The sequence below is a fragment of the Cajanus cajan genome, chromosome 10 (genome assembly GCF_000230855.2).
Source record: "Cajanus cajan strain Asha chromosome 10, NIPB_CcT2T_4, whole genome shotgun sequence".
NCBI classification, from domain to species: domain Eukaryota; kingdom Viridiplantae; phylum Streptophyta; class Magnoliopsida; order Fabales; family Fabaceae; genus Cajanus; species Cajanus cajan.
The window spans coordinates 38,590,533-38,617,004 of NC_138526.1; the positions used below are offsets into that span (position 1 = coordinate 38,590,533).

General features: G+C 33.5%; 2 protein-coding genes across 6 annotated transcripts in view; one reads left to right on the forward strand and one right to left on the reverse strand.

Annotated features, from left to right (window-relative positions):
* LOC109807946 (beta-glucosidase 18) overlaps positions 1-5,479 on the reverse strand; it is a 30,606-nt gene extending 25,127 nt beyond the window's left edge. The window contains exons 1-10 of one of the 3 annotated variants that reach the window (XM_083065535.1): positions 4,777-5,479; positions 4,542-4,608; positions 4,407-4,465; positions 4,246-4,321; positions 4,080-4,154; positions 3,784-3,871; positions 3,374-3,626; positions 3,139-3,254; positions 2,708-2,960; positions 2,081-2,186 (exon numbers count right to left, since the gene is read on the reverse strand). In XM_083065535.1, coding sequence (XP_082921661.1) covers positions 2,081-2,186; positions 2,708-2,960; positions 3,139-3,254; positions 3,374-3,626; positions 3,784-3,871; positions 4,080-4,154; positions 4,246-4,321; positions 4,407-4,465; positions 4,542-4,608; positions 4,777-4,950 — 1,267 coding nt within the window. In that variant the 5' untranslated portion in view covers positions 4,951-5,479. Of the gene's footprint in view, positions 1-2,080; positions 2,187-2,707; positions 2,961-3,138; positions 3,255-3,373; positions 3,627-3,783; positions 3,872-4,079; positions 4,155-4,245; positions 4,322-4,406; positions 4,466-4,541; positions 4,609-4,776 lie in introns of those variants that run through there. The other 2 variants (XM_083065536.1, XM_083065533.1) reach the window with 2 other exon arrangements.
* Positions 5,480-8,999: 3,520 nt separating this feature from the next.
* LOC109807945 (Leucine-rich repeat (LRR) family protein) lies at positions 9,000-25,931 on the forward strand. Of its 3 annotated transcripts, XM_020370696.3 has the most exons (21): positions 9,002-9,293; positions 9,408-9,471; positions 9,754-9,890; positions 9,985-10,071; positions 10,195-10,270; positions 17,768-17,842; positions 17,963-18,032; positions 18,145-18,222; positions 18,313-18,373; positions 18,506-18,584; positions 19,463-19,553; positions 20,700-20,760; positions 20,827-20,894; positions 20,985-21,055; positions 21,767-21,904; positions 22,494-22,598; positions 23,198-23,322; positions 23,457-23,553; positions 23,830-23,904; positions 24,441-24,496; positions 25,602-25,931. In XM_020370696.3, the coding sequence occupies exons 1-21, from the start codon at positions 9,229-9,231 to the stop codon at positions 25,672-25,674; spliced, it is 1,752 nt and encodes a 583-aa protein (XP_020226285.1). In that variant the 5' UTR covers positions 9,002-9,228; the 3' UTR covers positions 25,675-25,931. The 3 variants fall into 3 exon arrangements, 2 of the variants coding, with proteins under 2 accessions (XP_082921232.1, XP_020226285.1); XR_002240535.3 differs by lacking the exons at positions 24,441-24,496; positions 25,602-25,931 and having other exon boundaries at positions 9,000-9,293; positions 23,198-23,252; positions 23,830-23,907; XM_083065106.1 differs by lacking the exons at positions 23,830-23,904; positions 24,441-24,496; positions 25,602-25,931 and having other exon boundaries at positions 9,000-9,293; positions 23,198-23,343.
* Positions 25,932-26,472: the final 541 nt, after the last annotated feature.

Here is a 26,472-nt window from a genome sequence, read left to right on the forward strand (position 1 = left end):
GGGGTCGGGCATTCGCAAGTTCGGCATAGGTCTTTTTCATTGGCTCTCGGCCTGATTCCTTCCTGCTATGGTTCTCCTCGGCTCTAGCCTGGTTCCGAGTCTCCGCAAGCTCCTCCATTTGCATATACTTCTCAGCTCGGCGGCCAAGATCATTCATATTAGGTGGTGGTTTCTTAGGTGGTGGTTTCTTACACAAGCTATTTACGAATGGCCCGGGTTTCAAGGCGGTGCTCAACCGATCCAGGGCGACGGCCAGGTTAAGATCACCTATCTCCATGGCGACCTTGTTGAGTCGGTCCATGAAGCATCTTAAGCTTTCCTTTTTTTCCTAACGAATCCCCGCTAAAGCTAACGAGATCGTTCTGTACGGCTTGCTCGTCGCGAATTGTAAAGTGAACTGGGATGACAACTCGTCGAACGAGTCAATGGAAGAACTCGGCAATTTCATGAACCAACTCAGGGCCCTTCCCTTTAACGAAGTGGGGAATATTCGGCATAAAGCCGAGTCGTCTTGAGTGGAGAGGGTCGCCTGTATTAGGAATACGTTCAAGTGCTCATCAGGGTCAGTGGTTCCGTCATACTTCTCAATCGGGAGATTCTTCCAATGGTCCAAGAGAGTCGCCTCCATTATCCTCCGCGAGAAAGGGTGTCTTAGGGAGTGGACGGTGGCGTCAGCCTTGTTGGCTATCAAAGAGGTTACCGGAGTTCGAGTGACCTGGTCAGTCGGGGCGTGATAGGCAGATTCCTAAGCTCAGCATTCTGTCGACGTAACTCGGCTAACTCTCGGGCATCGACTTCTCTTTGCTTTCGGATGGCCGCCATCGCGTAACACTTTCAGGTCATCCTGTAGATCGGGCTGACCTCAATTGGCTTCGGTTGGACCTGTTGTATCACGGGTTCCAGTTGAGTCTGAGGCATTCTATACGGGTAACGTTCTTGGTTGGTCATGACGAGATTGTCTTCGGTAGCAGCAGTTGTGTCGTCGTTGATTGTCCTTTACAGGTAACTACCATGTCTCGGTCTCTATTGTAGAGTTCAATGGGGCTGAAAACGTCGGCCCCAAGGTAAGCGCCAAATATTCCTGTGTTAGGATACACTCCAATTATCTTAGTCGTAGCGGGTCGGGTCTTAAGTCTTGATCTTCTCGTTCTTGTCCGAGTATCGGAAGCAAGGTGGGGGGTGCCACTCGACGCTCAAGTTAGTTCTCGACGTAATAAATGTGGTAGTTGAAAGTTACTTACATACCTCGTTAGGACTCTATTTATAGGTGTTCGTATTGGGCCGTGATTAAGGATTGGACCCCGAAAAATTAGGAAGCTAATCCAGTGTATTACGCTAATTAAACTATCCGTAACCAGCCTGGCAAGGGCGCTGATATTGGTCGACCACACCGATACGTTTCGCTCTTTATAAGTAGTCGGTTGGCTAGGGTGATCGGCCTCACCATCTACAGGTTCGGGTGTTCGGTCCGATTACTTGCAGGTTCGGGTGTTCGGCCTAATCGGCCACCATACGGTATAATTATTACTAAGATAATAGTCATCACATATATCTAGGACGATTATTAATATAGACAAACATATTATATTCATTGAATATTTTGAACCTAGGTAGTATCTAATATTTTCAATAACAGTCTTCTATACCAGAACAATTATTAATTGATAAAACAACATTAAAACAAGAATAATCTATATGTCACTCTCAAATAATCTCTTTCTACCACTCTTAAATTATTGATTAAATAGTAGAATCTATTGCAATTTGTAATTATCAACCAATTGTAGAGAATATGCTAATATTTTTTCATAAAACTAATAACATCTACGAACATATTTAGTTTGGAAACAACTTTTTTGTTTTCGTCGCATATTGTCACAAATAATCATAAACAATACTACTCATAAACAATACTACTCATTTTATTTTAATTTGTTTTCAAAGTTGTTTTTGTTTTCCTATACAACCATTTGAAAATGACAAATAAAGTGAAAACAAAATAAAAATTTTATAATTATTATGTGTAAAAGAAATGAAAAGAAAATAAATTTGTCATTATTTAATCAATATGTTCACTCACCATTTTCTGTAATATACATGGGCATATTATGGTATCTTGTCTTCATGTAGTCTACAATCTTCTCCATGCCACTTGGAACCACAAAGAACTTCGGCATTCCCGTCTGCTAAAAACAAATGAAATTATATCACAGACTATGGCAGTTAATTTGATTAAAATGTAAGGATAATGTTTTTTCTTACTCTTAAATGACAATGTAAATTATATCACTGACTATTGTCATTCTTAATCTATGTAATTTTTAATTAGTTAATGTATGAACATTTTTGTTATCAAATATATTGTATTTTTATGATTTATTGCGTAACAAAAAGTTAAATTTTTATCACAGCCATCTTCTCTTCATTAGTGATTTCCGTGATCTTTTCTTAAATCAAATGTAGAATAATTATATTTGTGTTATTTAATACCTAACCCTTTACCAAAATATGGGTAAACAATTTTGTTCCAAACTTTTGCTATGCTATATGTTCAATGGTAATCTAATGTGCGACCTTAGGTGATTAATCTCCAAATTCGTACAAGAGTGAGAAGGATGATCCTAGACAATATTATAAGCAATTCACAGGTGTATGTATATCTAGTATAACATAATGATAAGAGCAGGTGGAGTACATAAGGGTACACCTCATCACCAATTGGAATGCCATCTCTTGTTCCAGTTGTTTCCACATAGCCTCTTATTGGACGATCTGTTCCTAAAGGACAAGCAGAAAGGGAGCAGTCCTTGGCATAGAGAGTTCCATAGTGATTGATGCCAATGAAGTCTAGGCTTCCTTTTATCAGACTCTTCTCCTTCAGAGAGAATCTTGGCAACTGCCTCCCAAGAATAGAGTGCATCTCATCAGGGTACTCTCCAAAAACCAAGGGATCTAAGACCCTTCTTGTCATAAAAAAAGCAGAAAAAAGTTTTTAAAAAAATTAAAAGGATCATGTGCTTCTAATTTATTTTCATCAATAATGTACACAACAGTTTATTTAGGCATGATTGTCATGAGTAAAACTCTTCTTTATGTTGCAGCCTTGCATGTATCAAATGACACTCCTTAACAACTTACCAGGCTATGACAAAAGCCAAGGCCCTATTCACAGCTTGTCTATCACATTCTTCATCTCTAAGTGGTTCATACATGAAGGCATGTGCAACAATGCCAATACTTCCACCTTGCTTTGCCTGGATTAGCAGGAGTGGTCCACTAATTAAACTCTCATCTTGACCTTTAATCCTCTATAGTCTTTCCCCTAACATAGAAAATGAGACAACAAATGCTGCTTTAGAACATGTTTTGTTACCTGAAAGTGCTTGCGGTATAACTCAACAGCCTTGGCATGTGACAGTAACATATTGTGCATGACAATGAGAGGCTCAACATCAGAGTTACCAGTATAACAATTTCCAAAAGGTGGTGAACAGTGACCAGGGGGAAATATTCCTCTCATATAAGCCAAGTCTACAACCAGGCTAGGCTCATTGATGGTAGTCCAGTACTTAACCCTGTCTCCAAAGCTCTTAAAACAAATTTCAGCAAAATGAACAAAATCTCTCCTACAACAAAGGTATCATACAGTTATGAAAGTTTCACTGTTCTCTTAGCTTAAATTTTTAACTATATGATCATGCAGGAGAATGCATCAGCTTCCAAATTCTTTAGCATTATATATCAGAATTCAGAAGTAAACAAAAGTGAGAGTTGCGGATTTACTGTATTAGGGGACTAGTCCAACCACCATATCTTTTTCCCAGTTCTAGTGGCAAATCATGGTGATGAATTGTCACAAATGGCTCAATCCCTGGTATAAGCACACCATGTTCATGATTCAGGTTCAGGTTTGGACAATGTCATGCTGGTATAAATATAAATATTAAACTATTTATGAAATTTTGCTTAACAGCTTTAGTTTTTACTTTTAGGAGAGTTATTTCTTATGTCTCAAGTCAAGGAAAAGAGCATTATCTCATATAAAGAATCATGTGGACATTGACATTGCAACTTCACACCTCTAAGCAGCAGATTGTCTATAATCTTGTTGTAGAACATTATTCCACTTGGATTTATGTCCCCATATATCCCTCCTGTTACAGTTCAAGAAAATCAAATTAAGCAGAAAATTTGAAAGGTAAGAATAAGATTATGAGAAATACTATGTAAATTTGAAACACATACTTGGTAGAATCCTCGTCCACGAAATAGAAAACCGATATACATTTACACCGAGAGAAGACATCAATTCAATGTCTTCCTATGGAATGTCAAGTACAAAAGTTGAGTCAATGAGACTAGTCAGAATATAATGAAGGCAAGTAAAATATGAAGATGATATTTACCAAATAGCGATGATAATGATCATCTGCAATGTCACCATTCTCATCATTTTCTATCTTACCTGAAAACAGATCAACTTTCATAGTGATTATTCATAGTTCATCATTATGATTCTATAACTCTAGAAAATCATTCACCTGGGGTGTGACTAAAAGCATCCCAGTTACTTGAACCTTTACCATCTTCAAGAGGTGCTCCTTCAATCTTTGTTTTAAGGGGAAAAAATATATATAAAAAAAGAATCCCATTATAGAAACAACAAATTTTAAATAATTCAGAAAAAGAAAAGTGGGAAATATGATAAATTTCACGGAAAAAGTTAAAGTAACTCCTATGTTTTTGAAAGCAGAGAAAGAAAATGTCATCAAGTACCTGGTAAGAGGAAGTGGCCGTTCCGAATAAGAACCCTTCAGGGAAGTGAGATCTTCTGATTCCATCTTCAACATGATTAGAACTTTGGACATGAAAATGAACACAACAAAGCAGTGTCATCACAACACTTAGTTGCCTCTCTAGCATTTTCATTTTGTTGGTATGATTAATCATGACACAACAAAAATGCTTCGGAGCTAATTAACTGAACAACTGTCTCAGAAATCCTACATGCTCTAGTATTTATCATGTTGCTTCTGGATTCTGCAACTCTGCTGTTTATTTGTCGGTTGAAAATTTTTAACTTTACTTTATTTAACAATTAAGAAACAATTATCATGAAGATATATATTATTGAAAACAGTAGTGTAGTTTTGTTTGGTTCAATAATTATTTGGATGAAATGCACCAAGTACTGATTTGACTCGTTAATTCTTTCTCACCTTACTTTTATTAAATCTTGACATATGGATATCAGAAAAATTTTGGGAAAACATGTTTTCATACATTTACTATCTTCTGATATATAATTATGTTTATTAAGCGTTCCATCCTTATGTGACTGTGTCCTATACATATGAAAAAAAAATGATTATAGGAGATCAAATATAGAGATTAGGAGCTATTATTTTTTTTTATAATTTTTTTATTGATTAGGACCTATTATCTAATGTCGCCTTAATAATGCACTAACTAGTGATTTGACTGGTTAAATTCTAACCAACCATAAATAAAAGGATAATTTCTTTTTGTTTTATGATTACTTTAGAAAAGTAATTCAAACGGATAGTATCGACATGGCAGAGGCAGAATCACGAAAGAATAGGCTAAGGTGGTACATGCGGTGGTGATTATGAACGACAAGTTGTCTATTGCTAAATAAGTAAATAGTAATTTTGTTTATTTATTTAAAATATTTAAAATTATTATAAAAAAAAACCTATTTTTAAGAAGTTAGGATTTCACGGTCGTAATACATTTATAGGTGTGTCTTATAAGGTGGTGATGGTTACCGATAACAATAGACTTGACCCAAACGTCACGAGGTGATGGTGGTTGTCAATAGCAATATTTTCACATGAACATTTTCATTAATAAAGATATTAATAAATAAATTTTGTATGAAAATATTTGACAAATTTTTTTAAAAAATTTGAATATAAGAATTAAAATAATATTTTTTAAAATTATAGAATTTAAAAGAATAATTTTAAATTTAAGGAATTAAAAATAAATTTACTTTAAATTTAAAAAATTAAAAACATATTTAAATTTTTTTACTTTTTATATTTAGGAAATTACTCATTTTGATTCTTATTCACACATTTTTTATAGAGTTAATCACCTATACACTGTCAGTGTAAAAAAAATTTACACTGGTAACCAATTATATCTTTTAATTGTGCCATGTCACTATAAATACATTTATTTTTAACAGTGACATGGCACAATTAAAAGATATAATTAGTTGTCAGTGTAAAAAAAATTTACACTGGTCGTGTGTATAGGTGATTAACTCTTTTTTATATTTTAGTTTTTATGAACTCTTTCTGATTTCTTCTTCCTCTTTCTTATCTCCCTTCTCTATTTTCTTTTCTTTCTTTTCATCAACACTATTCCCCACCATTTTGTAATTATATTTATCTTAAATCATCTAATATCAACTCATTTTTATTGACCTTAAATCAAAGACTTTCGTTCGCATTTTTGTGGTTAAAATAAGAATACTTACACAAGTAACGATTTTATGGTGACATATGTTATTATATCACATAATGTTTGTTAGGTTAAAAGATAATTTTAAACACCTCAAACTTTTGAGTTTTAATAATAACAAATATAAATATTTTTCTAGAGAAAAGTTTTCTGAACAAGTAGTAAGAGGAATAGTTATTTAAATATTAAGCCTAACAAATGAAACACTTCATTTATAAGACATTTATTGAATCATATCTTTTATAATATCTAAATGAAAGTAATCTTTGTTCACATAATTCCTCAACAGATCAAAGTAAAAAAAACCTTCTTCAATACTCACAAATAACGAAAGGAACGAAAAACATTATTTGTGTTAAAAAAGGCCAAATAGATCCCATAAATCATGAAAATCCTAAAAAATCATTTTGACATGACACATGCATGCCTCTACTTATTTGATACCTAAAAAGTGATATGTAATTTCCTTAATTAGATAAGAAGCAACAATTTGATGAAACACATTTTATGCCCCAATAAACACTTTTCCCGACAAGGAATGAAGATAAATATAGGCGAAGCAAACCTATGAAAGATGCTTAGGGATTGCAATGATCATCTTCAAGAAGTACTTATATAAAGAAGTCTTATAACCCCAAGCGTGTGGTTCAGCAGTAGGGGTTGATCCACGCTTAAGTAAGGTCAAGGGTTCGAATCCTGCCTTGTGTATGCAGCCGCGTTAAATCTTGGGGCCGGCTATCCCACCCTTTGAGGTGCCTCCAACGTAGCGAGGAGATTAGTCACTGCTATCGGCGGTGGATACTCCAAGGACGAACCAAAAAAAAATATAAAGAAGTCTTATATTTCAAAAAGAACAAAGAGAACTATCACGAATAATACATTGTAAAATTACACTCATTCTTTCAGTTAATGAGTTCTTTAATTACTTGTATGTATCACGTCTTGATAGTAAGACGAAACAACATTGCTATCTTACCTAAAGGTGTAAAAGCGAGCTCTAATCTAGTGGGCCAACCCAACTCACCACAAGTATAGGCTGGGTTAGAAAATAAAATTTGTACCAATTTTTGCTAAATATTAACCCATCTCACTTAACCTGTAAGCCAAACAAATTTGAGCTTAAGTGAGTCGTATTGACTCATTTAATCCTCTATAATTGAATATATATATATATATATATATATATATATATATATTATGTAGTTGTCATTTGAAATTTTGATTGATATTTTTTTATATATTTGCATTTGAATTAATGATTGACTTTGTTTTTAAATATAAAAAATTGTAACTCTTTATTTTATTTATTAAAAACATAAACATTTAATTGATTTTTAATTTATTTTTATTTTAAAAATTTTGGTGAGTGAACCCACCAACCTGTGGTGAGTTGAGCTAAGTTGAAATTTTCTTAGTTCACTAAAAAGTGAATTGGGTTAGATTGACCCGTTTAAAACATCAACCTATAGTGAGCCAACTCGGGTGATGTTTGACTCACCTCAAGTTAACTCACTTTGACATCTTTAATCTTACATAGCTTTAACTTAGTGTCATTGCTTTAAGCTTAACTGTAAAAAGATACTTAATTATTTGAAGTTCAGAGAGATTTTATGTTTAAAAAATACTTGGATAGTTACATGAAGAAATAAGTAAAAGAATACTTAGGTTGAATTAAAAATAACTTGTGAAAAAATACTTATATATTTGTAAAATATAATAAAACTTGATCGAGTTGATAAAAAATTAGAAGTAATTTCAATAGTTGAGACAATCAGAGTATAAAAAATCTTATGTCACTCCTTATTTGTTTATCTATATTCTTATTGTTAATATACTACTTCACTATCTTAAAAGATATGAATTTTTTTATCGATACTATTTTAACTATTTTTCCTTCTAATGTCTTTATTTTTTCCATAGGTTTTTGTTACCCATTGGTGCCAAAAAGAGCTAAAATAAAAATGCATGAAAGAAGCATTTTCATTTCCAATTCTTTGACGTTTTGAGAAAAGTTATCATTTTCTTTTTGTGGTTTAACATTATTCATTTTGATTTTGTATAAGTGTTAGAGAACTTAAAGATACCATAGTTACATGATAGTTGATAACAATAAAGTATTAAAAATTGGCATACACAAACATTTTATTTATTTACTTTTAATGGCATATACTCGAAAATACTTGTATACAATATGAAGTAAAATAAATAACTTTTAAGAGTGAATTGAAATTGCACTACCAACCAACAATTTTCAAGTTGTAGTTGCAAGTAATATTAGATCTCCTTTTAAGTAAATTAGTTTTTTCATAAATATTCATAAAAAAATAATTAATATTTTATATCAACATCATCATTAAAAAAAATATACAACTAAAAACTATTATAATCGATCTAATAAAAAAAATAAAAACAACATGCACATTCCTCGTTGTAATTTGTAATTCATACGTATAAAAAAATTGCAGTACCAAATCATATGGTATAGTTATGCGAGTACGAAATTACTAATTAAACATGTAATAAAGAAGAATTTTTGTTTGAATTCCAGTGGCAGTGTAGTTATGGTTGCACTTGCACCCCCAAAGTGATTTGAAATTGCACCAAATCGAAATACACACCGTCACGTTCATTGATGTTATGAAGTATAAACACACTTTGTGATGCTAGAAAGTATTTATTACTATCTTCCTTAGAAAATCATTTCTCTTCCTTTGGATCCGATCTGAGCACGGTGCCATGGATCGGTTGCTGAAAGCGGCGAGAGCCTCCGGTTCCCTCAACCTCTCCAATCGATCTCTCCGGTAAGCCTTCGCCTCCAACTCTCTCCGCTGCTTCATTCGTTTATACGCCGTCGTTTTCCTTCTTCGTTTGTTTCCATTCGTTCGTGCACTGTTATCGTTGTTTTCGATTTGCAGAGAAGTTCCCGACGAGGTTTACCGGAATCTCGAGGGCCTCGGCGGCGACGACAAGTGGTGGGAGGTAAATTGCGATTTTCAAATTAAACTGAAATGTCGCTTTGTTAAATGGAATGAAAATTTAAATTCAGTGAAATGGTGTTGGGAGACAAACAGGTCACACAAGAAGAAATAATAATTTATAAATTATACACATATTCAAAATCGTGAGAAATATTTTGGGTGATAACAAAAAATAAAGTCGTGAGGACTTCGACTCAAACGGATAATATATCATGAGAAAAATACCACAAAATATCCCTTCAGATAAATCTGATAAAATAATCTTATCAAATGGAATTTTCAGGCTGTGGAGCTTCAGAAGCTTATTCTGGCTCACAATAGCATTGAATTGTTGAAGGAAGATCTGAGGAATTTGCCTTTTCTTGTTGTGTTGAATCTTAGCCACAACTGTCTCTCTCAGCTTCCCGCTGCTATAGGAGAGTGAGTTTTCAGTTTTGCTTGCTTGCTTTAACTGTCTGGTTTCCAATTTGAAAGCTGGATGCTGGATTTTCGTTGTTGGTTGTTTTTTTCACAGGCTGCCTCAGTTGAAGTTGTTGGACGTTTCGTTCAATTCGCTAGTTCAAATACCGGAGGAGATTGGATCAGCTGTGTCGCTTGTGAAGTATGCTGAATTCTGTGTTATGATTTTCTTTTGATATGACAAATTTTACTTCTGTTTGTACTTACTCTGTTTGCATGTCTTCCTTGTGAACCACTCACTCGGCTTTTGCGTTTATTTGTTTAGGCTTGATTGTTCGAATAATCGGCTCACGGAACTTCCTAGCTCCCTTGGCAGATGCTTAGAATTGTCAGACTTAAAGGTAAGCCTTGTCTTGCTGAAACATGTGGGTGTAGGCGTTAATTTTGTGGTTGGCTTATGCTGCTTATCTGATATAAAAGCGGTTTGTTCAAATTGTGCTTTGTGCATTAAACCCTTAAATGCTATCAAGTTATTTATTTATTTATTTTGATGGCTATAAATGGAATTTGATTGTGGGGGCCCCCTAGAAAGTATGGATATAAAACGGGGAGGCTGATATTTTACGACAAATTTTAAAAACTATGGAACATGGAACATGGAACATCTACAACACAAAGTGTAAAATTAGTATAACATTAACATAAAACAATCAAAAGGGAGAATCAATGTTTAAAAGCGAGCATGATTCATTGTAGGCATACTATGTTTAAAATGCTATAAGTATAACTAATGTAATTATTGTGATATTCTCATTTGTATTCGAATAAATGTGTAAAATATAAAAAGTGAAAAAGAATGAACACAGCTACATCTTCGAAGTGTTCATGTTTCTTTAGGATCCCATTTTGTACTATGTTAATGTTAGAAAGCACATAGTGATTGATAATAATGAGATACTTCAAAGATCAGTTTCCAAACGATTTAAATAATGAAGAGTAATTTTTTTTGGGTGCACGATTGAGGAAGGAGTTACTCTTGTGAAAACAACAATGATGTACACAATTTGTTGGCTAAATTATTTTCTTGTTCCAAAAGGATTTGTTCAATTCTTGTCACTCCCAAAAAATTTGCTCTTTCCTTGTTACTTAATTTGAACATGTGCATGTGAAATTTCTCTGTATCAGTGAGCTGCCTCCTTTTGATATATAAAGTACCCTTCCATTGTGAAGTTTCTTCTTGTTCATAACAGTGGATTTCTTAAAAGAGAAGCGAGCTTGAGCCTATTTTGGTAACATCAAATGTATGAATTCTAGCATACCGTTGATCTTTTTCACTATAACTACAGTTGTTCATTACCTCTTGACTTTTAAATTTGATTGGACAGTGATATTGTGGATATTTTTTATTGAGAACTTTTGACCTGGCTAGACGGTCTTGATAATAGTCATCATGAAATATATATTAAGTCCCTACAACCCAATGTTAAACAAATGAAGGAGAAATTTAGCAAATAGGTTATGTATTTTACGTTTTCTGGATTATATATTTTTATTTCCTTGGTCCTTGCTTTAGGTTATGCAACATACTTAAATCTTTTGATGAAGATTGTGCTTAATTTAAATGGTGAGTTATAGAGAAGGAGTGAAAGGAGAGGGAAAGACGTGGGGAGGATGGGAAGTTACTACAAAGAAAACGAAAGTGAACGTGAAGGGAGAGAGTCAGTTTTTAAAAACTGACCAAAACTGCTCCTTTTTCCTTATTTAAGGTGTTTCGTGCTTCAGCGCTTTTAATTTCAAAATTAACTCCAAAGAGTTAGCGCTATGGTGCTGGAATTGGCGCTGGAGCGGTGAAACTCAAAATACACAAAAAGGCCAAGCAGAGAGTTGGCGCTATGGCGCTGAAATTGGCGCTCTAGCACTGGTGATTTTGTATGCATCAGGGTCTTGGCAAAGATTTAGCGCCAACGGCGCCAGAAACTTGAAGAGGCTTTTAGATCACTCCACTTGGCAAGCGGACCATATTTCGTTGTAGAAATACAATATCGTCCTCAGGGATTTAAGAGTTTAGTAAGTCTTACTCTAATGATTTATATAGATGCATTGACATGATTGCAAATGAGTTAATATGATGTAAAATAGAACGATAATATAAAATTTGTAAGAACATTTATGAAAAGTAAGGATTGGGTTCATGAGCACTTGCTAACTCTTAAATCTTCTTAAAATAAATACGATTTCAATTTCATTACCTCCACATTCATTTAGTAATTCAACAAGATTCCTCAAAGTTGAATCCTACAGTTATTAATCTAAAGCATGATTCCTTGATGCTTTGAGTTTAACACTTTGCATTAAGAACAATGACTTGAACAAGATGACTAAACAAATCAAGTCTATCCCTAGAACAAGAAATGTTTAGGTGCAAGATTCATTTCGGGTTTTCAAAAATGTTTTCCAACTGGATTCAAAAACCAAAATCATAAAACGGGTGATCAAACCGCTATAAGCATTGAGTGAAGAATCAGGCACAAATAATGAGATTGAAATGCATATATTTAAGAAGAAGAAGAGTTAGTAGTTACATCCAACCAATCCTCAATGAGTTCAGCCACACATGGCCATTACAAGATCGAAAAAGTGAAAGAAGAATTTACAAAGCAAGAGATGAAGAAATGGAATTCGTCTTCGTTCCCAAAGAGTCAGCTTCCAAATCTTTGTTCTTCCTTTGTTCTCTCCTCTTCGTGTCTTCCTCTGTTCCTTTTCCTCTGTTCTATGGTTCCCCTTTCTCGCCCTTCGTTTCCCTTTTTATATTAGCTTCAAACCAGGGGAGAAATTGCAATTTTTAAGCCCACCGCTGCATCTCTAGTTTCATAGCTATAGCTGTGGAGAGTTCTTCAAGGTGAAGTAAGCTTCACCGCTGCAGCAGTGGTTTCACAGCCATAGTTGTGGAAACTCCTTCAAGCTTAAGGAACCTCCAACGCTGTAGTTGTGAATTTCACAACTATGGCTGTGACTCTCTAGTGCTCTCCCTTGTTTCTTAGTGCTCCATGGCTTTAGCTGTGAGCCCACAGCTATAACTTCAAGTCTCTCGACTCTTGATTTTTGCTTCCCAGACTTCCACAGCTATAGCTGCAAAACCATAGTTATAGCTGCAACTTCTTGACTTTCTGATTTCTCCCTGGATTTCCACAGCTATAGCTCCAGAACCACAGTTATGGCTGTGGAACTCTGTCTTCCTAAATTTTTTTGCACAAAGAAGGAAAATCATCATTAATTTCTACTACTCTTTTATCTTTTAGTATAAACTTGATCTTTCCTATTTAGGGGGTAAATTATCATAAATATATTTACAATTTTTCCAAAAAGAGTGCCAAAAGTTGAGTGAAATTTATGAATAAAAAGCACTCAACAACTCCCCCAACTTAATCTTTTGTTGGTCCCCAACAAAATACCAATCAAAACAAACCAAAAAGTTTACTTCCGGGCACTTAACACTTCTCATTATGAGATTGCTTCTGTATCAACAATAGAGCAAACACTCGATCAATTCACCATCACAAACCATTTTCCACTCACTGAGGTGCCCACAACATCAATCATGGTCAACCAAAAAGATTGTAAGGCAAATCATAACACAAACATTACAACCAATGTTTGAACATACTCTCACAAGGATGGCCCTCCAGGGTGAGTGTTTCTCTCAATTCCACTCATCATTTCTATGAACATAAGCATTGATATCATCTTTCCATCATCACTCATTGAAAGAAAATTAAGGATCACAAGGACTTTTTTTTTTAGGTTTATACTGGGGCTTGGCTAGCAAAGAAATATGGTTTTTTCAAGTTAACAAGGTTTAAACTCAAGAGAGTAGAATGAAAATGAACCAAACACTCCACCTTGTTCACTCTTAATATTCAACTCCAACCACATCTCTCAGCCCAAATTCTTCCTCTCATTACACACCCTTTTTCCTCAAGATTTGCTGCCTAGATTTCAAGAGACCCCTCTTTTTTGAGATTTTATGTACAAGTGTTTGCTTATTTTTCTTTTGATTTTTTTTTTTTTTTTTTTTTTTTTTGAGAATGATGGACTAAAACTCACAATCACAAGCACCATTCTTGACTTGAATTTGAACATTGATGCTAAAAGAGGGGTCACTTTTTCCTTCATACTTTGCAGTAACTTGATTTCAATATTTTCCTTCAACCTTAGCAATTTTAACAACTCCCCCAACTTAATCCCCAATTCATTTTCATTATACTCTCAAGAGTTTGGAGGGTGAAGAATTGGTATTTGGCATAGGCTTAAGGTTGACTGAAGGCTAAGGCTCAAACAGGTTTCAAAGAAGGGATTCAATTATGGCTAACTGTTTGGCTCTAGGCTTAAGAAGAATTCAATTATGCACAATGGAATGCTTGATCCTGTCCAAAACTTCTCACAAGAGCAATGATTCAAGACTCAACCAATGCAAACACATATACTATGATGATGGCTCTCAAAAGTAAAAGTGTATATGATATATGCATTGTTTAGTCTCTCTCACTCACTAGCTTGGTTAAATGTTCAATTACTGATCTTTCATGCCATGTTAATCAAATGTCTCACAACTTCATGATCAAACAAAATTGGATGAGTGCAACCTCAAAGCAAGCCTCAAAACAAATCATTTTCCGGTTGAATTAAAAGATGCATTTTTCTCTTTTTGTTGATCTGAAAGCAATCTCATTTACTACCTTAGAAGAATGATTTTCAATTTTTCCAAAAAAATTTGTTGATTATTAATTCACAAAAAGTATATATATATATATATATATATATATATATATATATATATATCCATACTACTACTATCAAAACCACCAACGGTGCAAAATCCAAAAAGCAGTGAATAACTTCAGACACTAGTATACTTGCACCACAAAAAGTGTGAACATCAACCAAGAACACAAAAAAAAAATCTAAACACCCAACAAAAACAAGTAAACCACCAAATAATCTAAGCAATTAACAGAATTTTAAATGACTGGAATTTAAATAGACAGAAATTTAAAAATTGCTTGAATTTAAAGTGGAACTCTTTTCCATCAAAAAGTGGGTGACAGTGACCCTTCATCATCAAATCCTTCTTCATTGTCTTCTATTCCATCAGTTTCTTCTTCAACTTCAGCATCAACCCTCTGTCCTTGCTCACCTACACGAGACTGCTCAGGCTCACCACCTCCTCCTGAAAAGACAGGACTGTCCCCAGGCTAGAAAACAGTATCTTGAAATTGCTCCAGTGTAGGCCAAGGGTAGAGGCTACCTCCAGTATCAGCCTGATGCAAGGTATAATTATAAAAATAGGAGTGCAAAGCTAGCTGGCCTCTGTGGTTGGCAGCTTGTTGCAGTTGAATATGATGGAGATGAGCCATTTGCAATTGGTGTTGATCTTGCATTTGTTGAAACTGTTGAACCATATATGTGTGCATGGCTGAGAGATCAAAAGGTCCAGCTACAGGATCTTGAGAGAAAGAGGACTATGGAACCTAAGATCGAGTAACTTGAGATCGGGATCTTCTAGAAGATACTGGGAATTCTCTTGGACTAAAGCATCAAGCATTGAAAAACACATGATCTATTTTCCTCTTGATTGGGACCAATGGCTGAGGAATCACTACTCCTTTTGCTTTACATAAGCCTGTGATCAATCCGGGGAAAGCCAAGGGTCTTACAGCACCAGATTTGGAAGGCTTGGATCGGACAATTGCATGGATATCATCTGAGATCAAAGTAGCTATATCCACATCCTTTCTTTGCAAAATACAAAAGATCAACTTGGCCCTGGAAATGGTAATGTCAGAAGTGTGTGTGAGAGGGATGACATTGTTGTAGAGGACTACTTGCCATAACCGCACAAGTGATTTCAAATCAGCCTGGAGAATGTGAGTGGGTTGGCTCTTCGTGCCTGTTTGATATTGGCTGCCTGGAAGGCTCAAGGTTTCAAGCATTAAGGTAAGACATGTCCTCATCCATGGAGGTGCGCCTTAGCTTTTGGTAATCATCTTGACTGGGAATTGAATACCCAGTTTGCAGATAGGTGCTGATTGATTCTGGGTCGTAGGAGATTGACTGGCCTCTCACCCAAGAAGTTTTATCTGGTAAATCCTGCCTGACTCGGTAAGCATTGGCATAGAACTCTCGAATGATGATTTCATTGTACTTTTCTTCTGGTTCTGGCTGGCCAATTTTCGTCTAATTCCTCCTTCTATATTCATGAGTGAAGTCCAATAAAGGAAGCACTTCAATCACTGGACGTTCAGCTATAATCTAACGGCCTTCCAAATCTATGAATCTCTGTTGCTTATATTTGTTCCGAAATCGATTTGGAAGGAAAGTGAAACTTCTTGGTGGAGGTGGTGGGGTTGGTGCTTCTTCCTCCTCAAATGATGATAATGATGGAGTTGGGGAGGAAGTGGCCACTTTCTTTCTTTTTTTATCAGCTAGGATATTATGAGTGGCTCTAAAGCTTCCGCCTGAACGAAGCCACTAGAAAAGATCACTACCCATTGCCTTTCATGGATCAGATGCTTGAAAGGCTAGCAGGGCAAGCCTATTATTGTTTTCTGGATGGTTACTCAGGTTACAATTAGATTGTTGTGGATCCGGAAGACCAAGAAAAGACAGCTTTTACTTATCCCTTTGGTGTATTTGCATATAGGAAAATGCCATTTGGATTGTGTAATGCACCAGCTACCTTTCGACGTTGCATGTTCGCAATTTTTTCTGATCTAGTGGAGCAATGCATAGAGATCTTCATGGATGATTTCTCTGTGTTCGGCTCGTCCTTTGGATTTTATCATTTCATGGTCACTGAGGGCATTGTTCTTGGCCATAAGGTCTCTCAGAAGGGCATAGAGGTAGATCCAGCCAAGGTAGATATCATTTCGAAGCTTCCACCACCAATCAATGTGAAGGGGATCAGAAGCTTCTTGGGGCACGCAAGATTCTATAGAAGATTCATAAAAGATTTCTCCAAGATAGTTAAGCCTCTTAGTAACCTTCTTCTTAAAAATAACAAGTTTGATTTTGATAATTGATTAAGTTGGGGGAGTATGTTCTTTCCTCTTCGTGTCTTCCTCTGTTCTATGGTTCCCCGTTCTCTCCCTTTGTTTTCCATTTTATATTAGCTTCAAAACAGGGGAGAAATTGCAATTTTTAAGTCCATTGCTGCAGCTGTAGTTTCACAGCTATAGCTGTGGAGAGTTCAGGATGAAGTAAGCTTCATCGCTGCAGCGGTGGTTTCACAGCCATAGCTATGGAAACTCCTTCAAGCTTAAGGAACCTCTATGGCTGTGACTCTCTAGTGCTCTCCCTTGCTTCTTAGTGCTCCATGGCTTGAGCTGTGAGCCCACAGCTATAGCTTCAAGTCTCTGGACTCTTGATTTTTGCTTCCCAGACTTCCACAGCTATAGCTGCAGAACCACAACTATAGCTGCAACTTCCTAACTTTCTGATTTCTCCCCAGATTTCCACAGCTATAGCTCCAAAACCACAGCTATGGCTGTGGATCTCTGTCTTCCTAAATTTTTCTGCACAAAGAAGGAAAATCATCATTAATTTCTACTACTCTTCTATCTTTTAGTATAAACTTGATCTTTCCTATTTAGGGGGTAAATTATCATAAATATATTTACAATTTTTCCAAAAAAGAGTGCCAAAAGTTGAGTGAAATTTATGAATAAAAGGCACTCAACAGTGAGCTGTGGGATGTTCCTTATGGACAATTTGTATTGGTCCTTTGTAATTGAACTGAAATCTGTTATAAAAATTTGCTATTTGTTGACCTGCAACTCTTTATTCATATAGTCATGTACTTTCTATTTGATGAAATGAGGCTTATGATAGTCTTTTTGCAGGGATCAAACAATCTTATTGCGAGCTTGCCTGAAGATTTAGCAAATTGTTCCAAATTGTCTAAGCTAGATATGGAGGTAGTAGTTAGTAGCCGCACTTAGTATATTAATTGACAGCAAACATCTCCTTAAACATTAGAAAAAATTATGGTTTTATTAACCGGTACACTCACTGCATTATATTTTTGTCTTTGCCAGGGAAACAAGCTAACAGAGATATCTGAAAATCTCATTTCGTCATGGACCATGCTTACTGAATTCAATGCATGTAAGGACCTTTGTTCTCTAAAGTCACTTGTATAATATCAATTAGTTATTTCATTCCTATTTGTAAATCCTTTGGTTTGGTAAACTTGTTTAAAATGCTACCCTTGCTGCAGCAAAAAATTTGCTGAATGGGATACCAGTAGGGATTGGGGACCTTTCACGTCTAATTCGTCTTGATCTCCATCAAAACAGTGAGTTCTTTTAACAATGGGTCAACTTTTTCTCTTTTTCCTTTCTGGTTTCTCCATGTTTCATCTTGACATATGTGTCTATCTGGGCAGGAATATCAGCAATCCCTTCGTCAATCATTGGCTGTCATTCACTTACGGAACTTTATTTGGGGTCAAATTCTAACCTATCCCAATGCAAGTCTTCATATTATTAAAAGCATACTTCATGCATTGTTTTTTCTTTCTACTTAAAACTTCTGCACTTCTGAAATATTTTGTGCTTGTTTTTTTCCTCTCAATTTAGGAATAACAATATTTCTACAGTACCAGTGGAGATAGGTGCCCTTTCTCGACTTGGGACTTTAGATCTTTGCTCTAACCAGGTAGGTAATAGCATGTTAAGAAAAACTATTTTAGGTTAATAATCTATTTTGAAAACTCTCTCTACTCTCTAGAAGCTCAAAAAATAAAACCAATTATTTTCCCAAATTATGCTAATCCAAATCATAGTTATCAGAATCTTACGATTGGATACAATTTGGCACTATCAATATGTATCTTAAGATGAATCTAAAATGGTTTTGTATCTTACGATACATAAATGAATCTACACAATTTCATATCATTGATAAGAATCATACAATTTCAACTATTCATTATTTTTTTATTTTTTACCTTAGTTTTACCGATTCTCATGAAAAATCAAAAAGTCACATAAGCTTAAATTGTTAAATGAAAAGGAATTGAAAGAACAACCCTGGATTTTTGGGAAGCTCTATTGCTGAACTGTGTAGTCAGCCACTTCTTTTGGCCTTGTGGATGTTATTATTTCTAGCTTTGTTTGTATTGAAGCTTATATGCTACTATATATCTGTGTATGATTTCATTTTTTCATATTTTTGTTTTACATTAAAATATGACAAGTGCTTATATATATATATATATATATATATATATATATATATATATGTTTTTATTGATTATGAATCTTATTATTCATGATTCGGAAAATAGGCTTTCTGATAAACAAATTGTATCCTGATTCAACTACCATATCCAAATGCACACAAAATATTAAATACTGGATTTTTTTTTTTGTAATTACTTATGTTATGTCTGAAAAGAGGTCTTGTTTGTATAATTGTGTTAAAATAGTGGCAAAAATGATCACATTGCAATTTTATTCTTCTGATTCTTTATTCTCTTCTCCCTCGGTAGTCAATTATTAATTCAATTGCTTATTGATTTTTTGTATTTACAGCTGAAGGACTACCCAGTAGACGCATGCAAATTGAGTCTTTTAGTCTTGGATCTTTCTAATAATTCATTGAGTGGGTTACCCCCTGAAATGGGTAAGGTCAGAAAGTTTTGGTACTATGATAAGTATAATTTTCTGTATTTTTGAAAAAAAAAATTGTATTAACTAATGAGAACAGTATACAAGTTTGTACAGAAAATATAATCTATAATAATAAATAATGGCAATATACTGTTTTTGTCTCCACTTTTTTTTAGACACCTTTACCCCTTAACTACACATAATAACTTATCCCACTCTTCCTATGTCATAACTAACTTTTACCCCTCAATTGTACATTCCCATTTTTTATTTAACTTCCTTCCTTCCTCCCTCCCTCCCTCTCTTTTTTTTTGTTTTATTTAAAAAAAATGTAGAGAGGCACATTCCCTGTGATAAGTGATCTCGTATGGGAATATAAATTGCAAACTGATTTTCCTGTGTTTAGTGATCTTTCCCCCATGAATATAATTTTTCTTATCTCAACTCTTTATACTGATTTCAGTATCTAAAACAGTTGCAGAGAAACTGATAAGTGATAACATTGTTAAAACAGTGCAACATTCCCTGTGATAATTAGTTCTAAATAAACAATAATTTCAGGTGCTAGATCTGGGTATGATTTATTATTGTTCTCAATGCAGACAATTGTCTTCACTGACGTTGAATCTATACTTGAGGAATTTTTTACATGGGATTCAGAGTTGACAAGAGAGTTGTTTATTCTGTATTCTCACCAATTTTATGGTTTCTAACATAAATACATAATCTCTATAGCATTTCCATCTATTCAATGGAATACCATCACCTGAAAGAGTCTGACACTTATTCCCAATTATATTTTATTCCTGACCATTTAGTCAATTGACCATAACACATCTCAACTTCCTTACATTATGATGGTATTTATAAATTGAAGACTTAAAACTAAGAAGAACGTTAATAGCACTCTTTCATATTCTTTATTATTGACTAAAATTTATTAGAAATCACATATTTTAGTGGGTTCTACTACTAAATAAGGAGATAGACTTATTTAATGAGTCATGAGATCTACTAAAATTGTTAATTTTCGATAAATTTTAGTCGATAATAAAGCGTTGGAGAAAATGTTTCTAGTGGTCTTGTAGAAGTAATACATAATAATTTAACATTAACATGAATGAAGAAATAAATATTTTAGCATTTGTTTCTTGTTTAGGCAAGATGACTACATTGAGGAAACTTCTACTCAGTGGAAATCCTTTGAGAACTCTTCGAAGGTAAAAGAAATGGTTTGGTCTTTTCTGAGGTCAACATTTATATTAATGTTATTTTTTTCTCACCAGCTCATTAGTATCTGGACCTACACCAGCATTACTAAAATTTCTCCGAAGCAGACTTTCTGAAGATGAAGGTATCTCACAATGTTAGGTGCATTATGCATATAACTTAAATTTGAGCCTGTTGCTGATGTTAAATATAATATTTCAAAATTCTTCTGCAGATTCTGAAGCTGTAACCACAACAAAAGAAGAGGTGATTGCAATGGCTACCCGATTGTCTATCACTTCAAAGGTGTTGCATCTCTTGAAAAGGAAAATATTTATTCTCGAGATTGAATAGATTTATTTTTTTATAATAAACTGTTTGTGTCAGTGTGTTGATATCCCTATTCCCTATACCCTATGTGCATTAATTGCTACAATGGACTCTCAGAAAGTCACTTTCTACTATTGAATATACAAAATAATACTAGTGCCAATTAGTTGCTTAAACTTACTCAGTTTTTCCAAGGAACTCATTCAGTGTGTATTTTTATGCTAATAGAGGCTACTAGATGACACTTAAATACTCTAGTGCAAGTTCAACTATCAAGACCCGTGGCATTATTAATAGAACAGAAGGGACAAAATCAATTTATTAAGTATTTGTTTTTTTTATTTCTTTTGGTAAGAGAATTTGGTTGGATTGCTGGCAATTTAGGAATCTTTTTGGAATAAAAATAACGAAAAAGGGGTATGTTTGTTATTGACTAATCATGATTTTAAAATCTAAGTTGATGACGTTGTAGATTGACTATGGGTTCACCAATGTTATTATACTTTTCTGAGGTGTGTGATCACATTATAGACTAACAAACAAACCTATATATCTTGTTAACTGGTGTTAGTTTTCATTAAATTGATGCAGACACTTCTGTTCTATATTTTGTTCTTTCTGGTTGAATTTTTTGGCTAGATATTCATTTTCTCACCAGTTACCCCATCTGCTTATAATTGTGTTCAGGAACTTTCTATGGAAGGGCTAGGTTTGAGTGCTGTTCCATCAGAAGTATGGGAATCTGGGGAGCTCATAAAACTTAATCTTTCCAGAAACTCCATTCAAGAGTTGCCAATTGAACTTTCTTCTTGTGTTTCCCTCCAGGTTAAATCTTATCTTCTGGTTTTATTTCCTGTAAGATGCTGTTATAAGTTAACATGCTGTTATTTCACTGTCATTGTTGAGTGAGAAGGAATGAGAAACATTGTCATTATATTAGAGTCATAAATACAACTATACAAGGATTGTGATTTTTTCAACCATTTTCTTGTTTTGGTTCATTTTTTTCTGTGTACTTTAATATTATTGATTACAATTTTTTCTTTGTAATTATGCCAGTTTTGTGCTTATACTGATATTTTACAATAAAAATAATTGTAATGATCCTTAACTTTCCTCTAAATAAATCAGAAGGAAAATGTTTTTCGTCATTATTTTCATTTTCTTTGTATGAAGTAAAATATTTCTTATATCGTAAACCCTTTTCTTTTTGTTGAGTGATTATTTCTTGAAGATTCACGCTGAAAGCAGTTTATGTATCTATTAACGATAATGTTTCCTGATTTAATGATAATTTATTGATTGATTGATGTTTGAGGCTTGGGAAGAGTACTTAGATATTCTGGTCATAAATTGAGCTGCTGCCGATTTGAAAATGCTCTATTAATTCATGTGTATATTTTGTGCTTTCCAGACATTGCTTTTATCAAAGAATCAAATTAAAGACTGGCCTGGTTCAATTCTTAAATCACTTTCGAGTCTTACATGTTTGAAACTGGACAACAATCCCCTCAGGAAGGTAACAACTAATGCTTTGAGAGCTTCTCTGTTTTTTTCTTATGAAATAAATAATGGTATCAACATGTACATAGGAACGTTGCAGGACATACTTCGTAAATAAATTAATATGATTTTTCAATTGTAAGATCCATATAAATAACTTTTTTCTCTTTCATTGGTGGTCATTACAGTTGGTATAATTTATAGTTATCTTAACATAAATAAAAAAGGCAATGATGTTTTAATTCCTTCATAGTTGAGCATCATTGACGAGTTGAATTTTTTTCTCTTTCTTTTCACTAAACAACAGTACTATTTAATCTGCCCCCCACACCCAAAAAATAAAAGAGAAATTGAAAAGGTAATCAATGGCCAAAATGGTTAGTTGTTGGTACTTCTCAAAATTTTGAGGTTAGATTTTTTATAATAACCGGGTACTCTGCTGCATGTAATGAAACATTTCCAGATATTATTTTTTCTTCCAGTATTGATTAGAGATTATAGTGGAAGAAATCCCAACAGTAATATGAAATTTCTGTGTCCACGTGCTTTATTCAGTACTATAAATTCAAATCAGATGTATGATATGACTGACCTTATCTTTCATTTGGGCAATAGATACCTTCAGATGGCTTTGAAGCGGTGCCTAAGCTTCAGATCCTGGATTTAAGTGGTAATGCAGCTTCATTATTAGATGGTCCTGCATTTTCTAGTTTACTATACCTGCAAGAGCTTTACCTAAGGTTGGTTACCTGAAATCTATGGTATGGGTGAGAAGAGAGACACCTTTACACAGATACACGGAGATTTAACTTTCATATTTTATCTTTATATTCTTGGGATCTTGTGCTTAACTTTCACATCACAACACTAACAGAAGAACAAGGCTCAGTGAAGTCCCGTCAGATATAGTGGGGTTGCATCAGCTACAGATCCTTGACTTGAGTCAGAATTCCCTTCAATCAATTCCAGTGGTAAAAAAAATTCTTTTTGGGTAGAAAATAGGGATTAAGCTTGTGTAACTGCTTCTTTATTTATATCCTGTGGAAGTTATGGTAACATCCGTGAACTTCATATTGGTTAGACAATGATTATAGCTTAGGGTCCAGCAATTTGTATGTATAGAGATGCATGCATACATGCAAACTCAACTCCTAAAACTTGTCTAATAGAGGCAACGAACTATTTAATAAATACTAAATTTTGCTATTATTAATTTTTCCTTTGCTTACCTATGAGCTTCTTTCCAGGGGTTAAAAAATCTCACTTCTCTCAGGGAGCTTGACCTATCTGATAACAACATCTCAGTCCTTCCACCTGAGCTGGTGAGAAACAAACAGTCTCTCTCAAAAGAGGAGAGTGGCTGTTCATTTTGTTGACTTAACTAGCAAGTCCCGTGTATTGCTTTTTTTTTTTCTTTTCCAAATTTATATGAAATATAAAAATAAAACTCAATAGAAAAATATATAGAAAAGGTGAAGATAAGTAAAAATATATTGAAACCAAACAATATAGATTAAGGAGAAAATAATTAAATTAGAAAAAAAAATGTACACAGTTAGTTCAAAAAATTGAAGTTAAAAACTAAAAAAAATAAAGTTAAAAATGGCATGTTCATTCATTCTTATGTAAAGTATAGGACTGATTTCATTTCCTTATTGTGACTATAGTTCTCATATAAATGTATTTTAAGAAATCAGGTAATGTTGGGCATGCAAAAAAGTCAAATAGGAAATTTTTTTATTGAATTTATTGTCTCAGTCTCCATTCCGTCACTTTGATCATCTGCATTTGTGGAATTCGTAGCTTGTTTTTGTAAATTTGATTCATTGAATTTATTTTAAGAAATTGATTTGATCAGGGTTTGCTGGAACCAAGCCTTCAGGCGTTGAGACTTGATGGGAATCCTCTCAGAAGGTAACTTCCCCCTGCCCCGACCTTTCCTTGTGCTTTCTCAAAATGAACAACTATTATTTGACAATAATCTGGGTTTTATAGGTATAAATGGTGTTTGCATCTCTGTTATATTTGTGCTTTAGGGTTAACAATTTTCAAATGCATAAAGATAAATCCCAAAGATCATTGCCAAGAAGTGCATTTTAAGTTATTCCCCCTTTCTTCTAACTGTTCCATAATCAACTGTGTCCTTGATTGAAGTGTACGGTTCTTCGATGCTTCTGTGACACCAATTTCATTATGTTCATATTTGTATGGTATTAGGACTAAATTACATGATTATTTCCGTATAGTTTTAGCACCTTCTCAACTTACTCTAAAGTTTGCGTCACTAATCCTCCTGAATTTTGAATTAAAGTGAAAAATGTCAAGTTTTGTCAGGTTTGCTTAATTTAACTAGAGTTTTAAACATAGTATATGGAAGAAGTGTTTAATTGCAAAGGGTAAAGTGTAATTAATATTGAGAGTATTTTTGGATATAAGTTTAGAATGATCTTTTTAGGATTTTTTATTGGAAAAAGTTCTTTCGATTAAAAAGTTTTTAAAATTACTTTTACCTTATATTTAAACAAGCTTTAGATAAGATTTTACTTGATAACTTCACGTCTATGGAAGAAACGTGTCATGACTCTCATGCGTCTTTAATTAAGCTACTCACAAAGCATAAAGAAGTAATGAGTCGTGCGCCTTTAATTAAGCCCCTCATAAAACATAAAATATGATATGAAATTTATAGAAACAGACAGTATTGAAAGAAAGAACTTCGAGTCTTATTGCATTGAGAGTGTAAGAGGAAAATTACATAATGATTCATGACTCTTGTTTTTAACCACAAACTAACTATTTAAAGAGTTAGTTTTACAAATTTTGTTATAACTTGTTCAACCAGTTAACAAACTAATTTCCACCTAATATTGTAAGTCAACTAACTCTAAAATAGTTAACGCATAACAAAATATCATCTAAATCTCAACATATGAGAAAAACTAGTTATCCAAAATGAACTGATATGTGATAACATTTGTTGATGGAAATATTAATAATTTTTTTTTATAATTTGTTTCAGCATTCGAAGGACCCTGTTGGATAGAGGAACTAAAGCTGTTCTGAATTATTTGAAGGACAAATTGCCAGAGTAGTTTTTTTTTTTTTTTCCCTCCTTCGAAAGTGTTATGCTTGACATGAACACCAATATTTAAAGTGTTCAATTTTTTTTCCCAGGTGTCACTTTCTTTGAGTGATGCATTGTAACAGTATTTTTTCCTCAGCTGTCTGTATTTGCGCTTCATCTTGTGTAATTATTTTCTGTTGCGGTACCTCTGCATTTGTGTGCTTTTTCATGTTATTTTTTGTTATAGTTTGAATGTGAGTACAAAGTAATTTGCATGGTTTGACACGATTTATGTACAATTTATATTTAAATTGTGTAATGCATATGATAAAACATTAGTTTATGATAAATAAATAACTTAAAATACGTAAATTATATTATTAAAATTTATAAGAAATAAATAGTTTTCATTATATGGATTATATTAGTATTTTAGTTTATATAAGGAATAACTTTTTATTTTATATAACAAAAAATATAATAAAAAATTAAAAATGAGAATGATAAATTAAAAGAGATAAGATGTTAAGAATTTTTTTAAGAATATGCTATCACTAGCATTTTAGTGTATGTAATACATAAGTATACTTATTATATACAATTAAAATTAGTATATATAAATATTTTATAAACATAAATTATATCTTAAATTTATGATAAATAATTTATATTGTAAAAAAAATATTTTTATTTATTAATAATTTATTTTAAAATATTAATAATTAATTAATAAATAGTTATGATAAATAAAAATTGAATTAGATAAAAAAAGTTGAAAAAGTTCCTACAAACCTTTTCATTGAATAAAAATCTTTAAAAACATTTT

Bases quoted from the DNA above. Each gene is read 5' to 3' on its own strand.
- LOC109807945 (XM_020370696.3), top strand. From the start codon at position 9,229: ATGGATCGGTTGCTGAAAGCGGCGAGAGCCTCCGGTTCCCTCAACCTC. The intron at 17,843-17,962 runs GTAGTAGTTAGT...TGTCTTTGCCAG, and splicing joins TGTCTAAGCTAGATATGGAG to GGAAACAAGCTAACAGAGAT. The intron at 23,554-23,829 runs GTAAAAAAAATT...GCTTCTTTCCAG, and splicing joins CCCTTCAATCAATTCCAGTG to GGGTTAAAAAATCTCACTTC.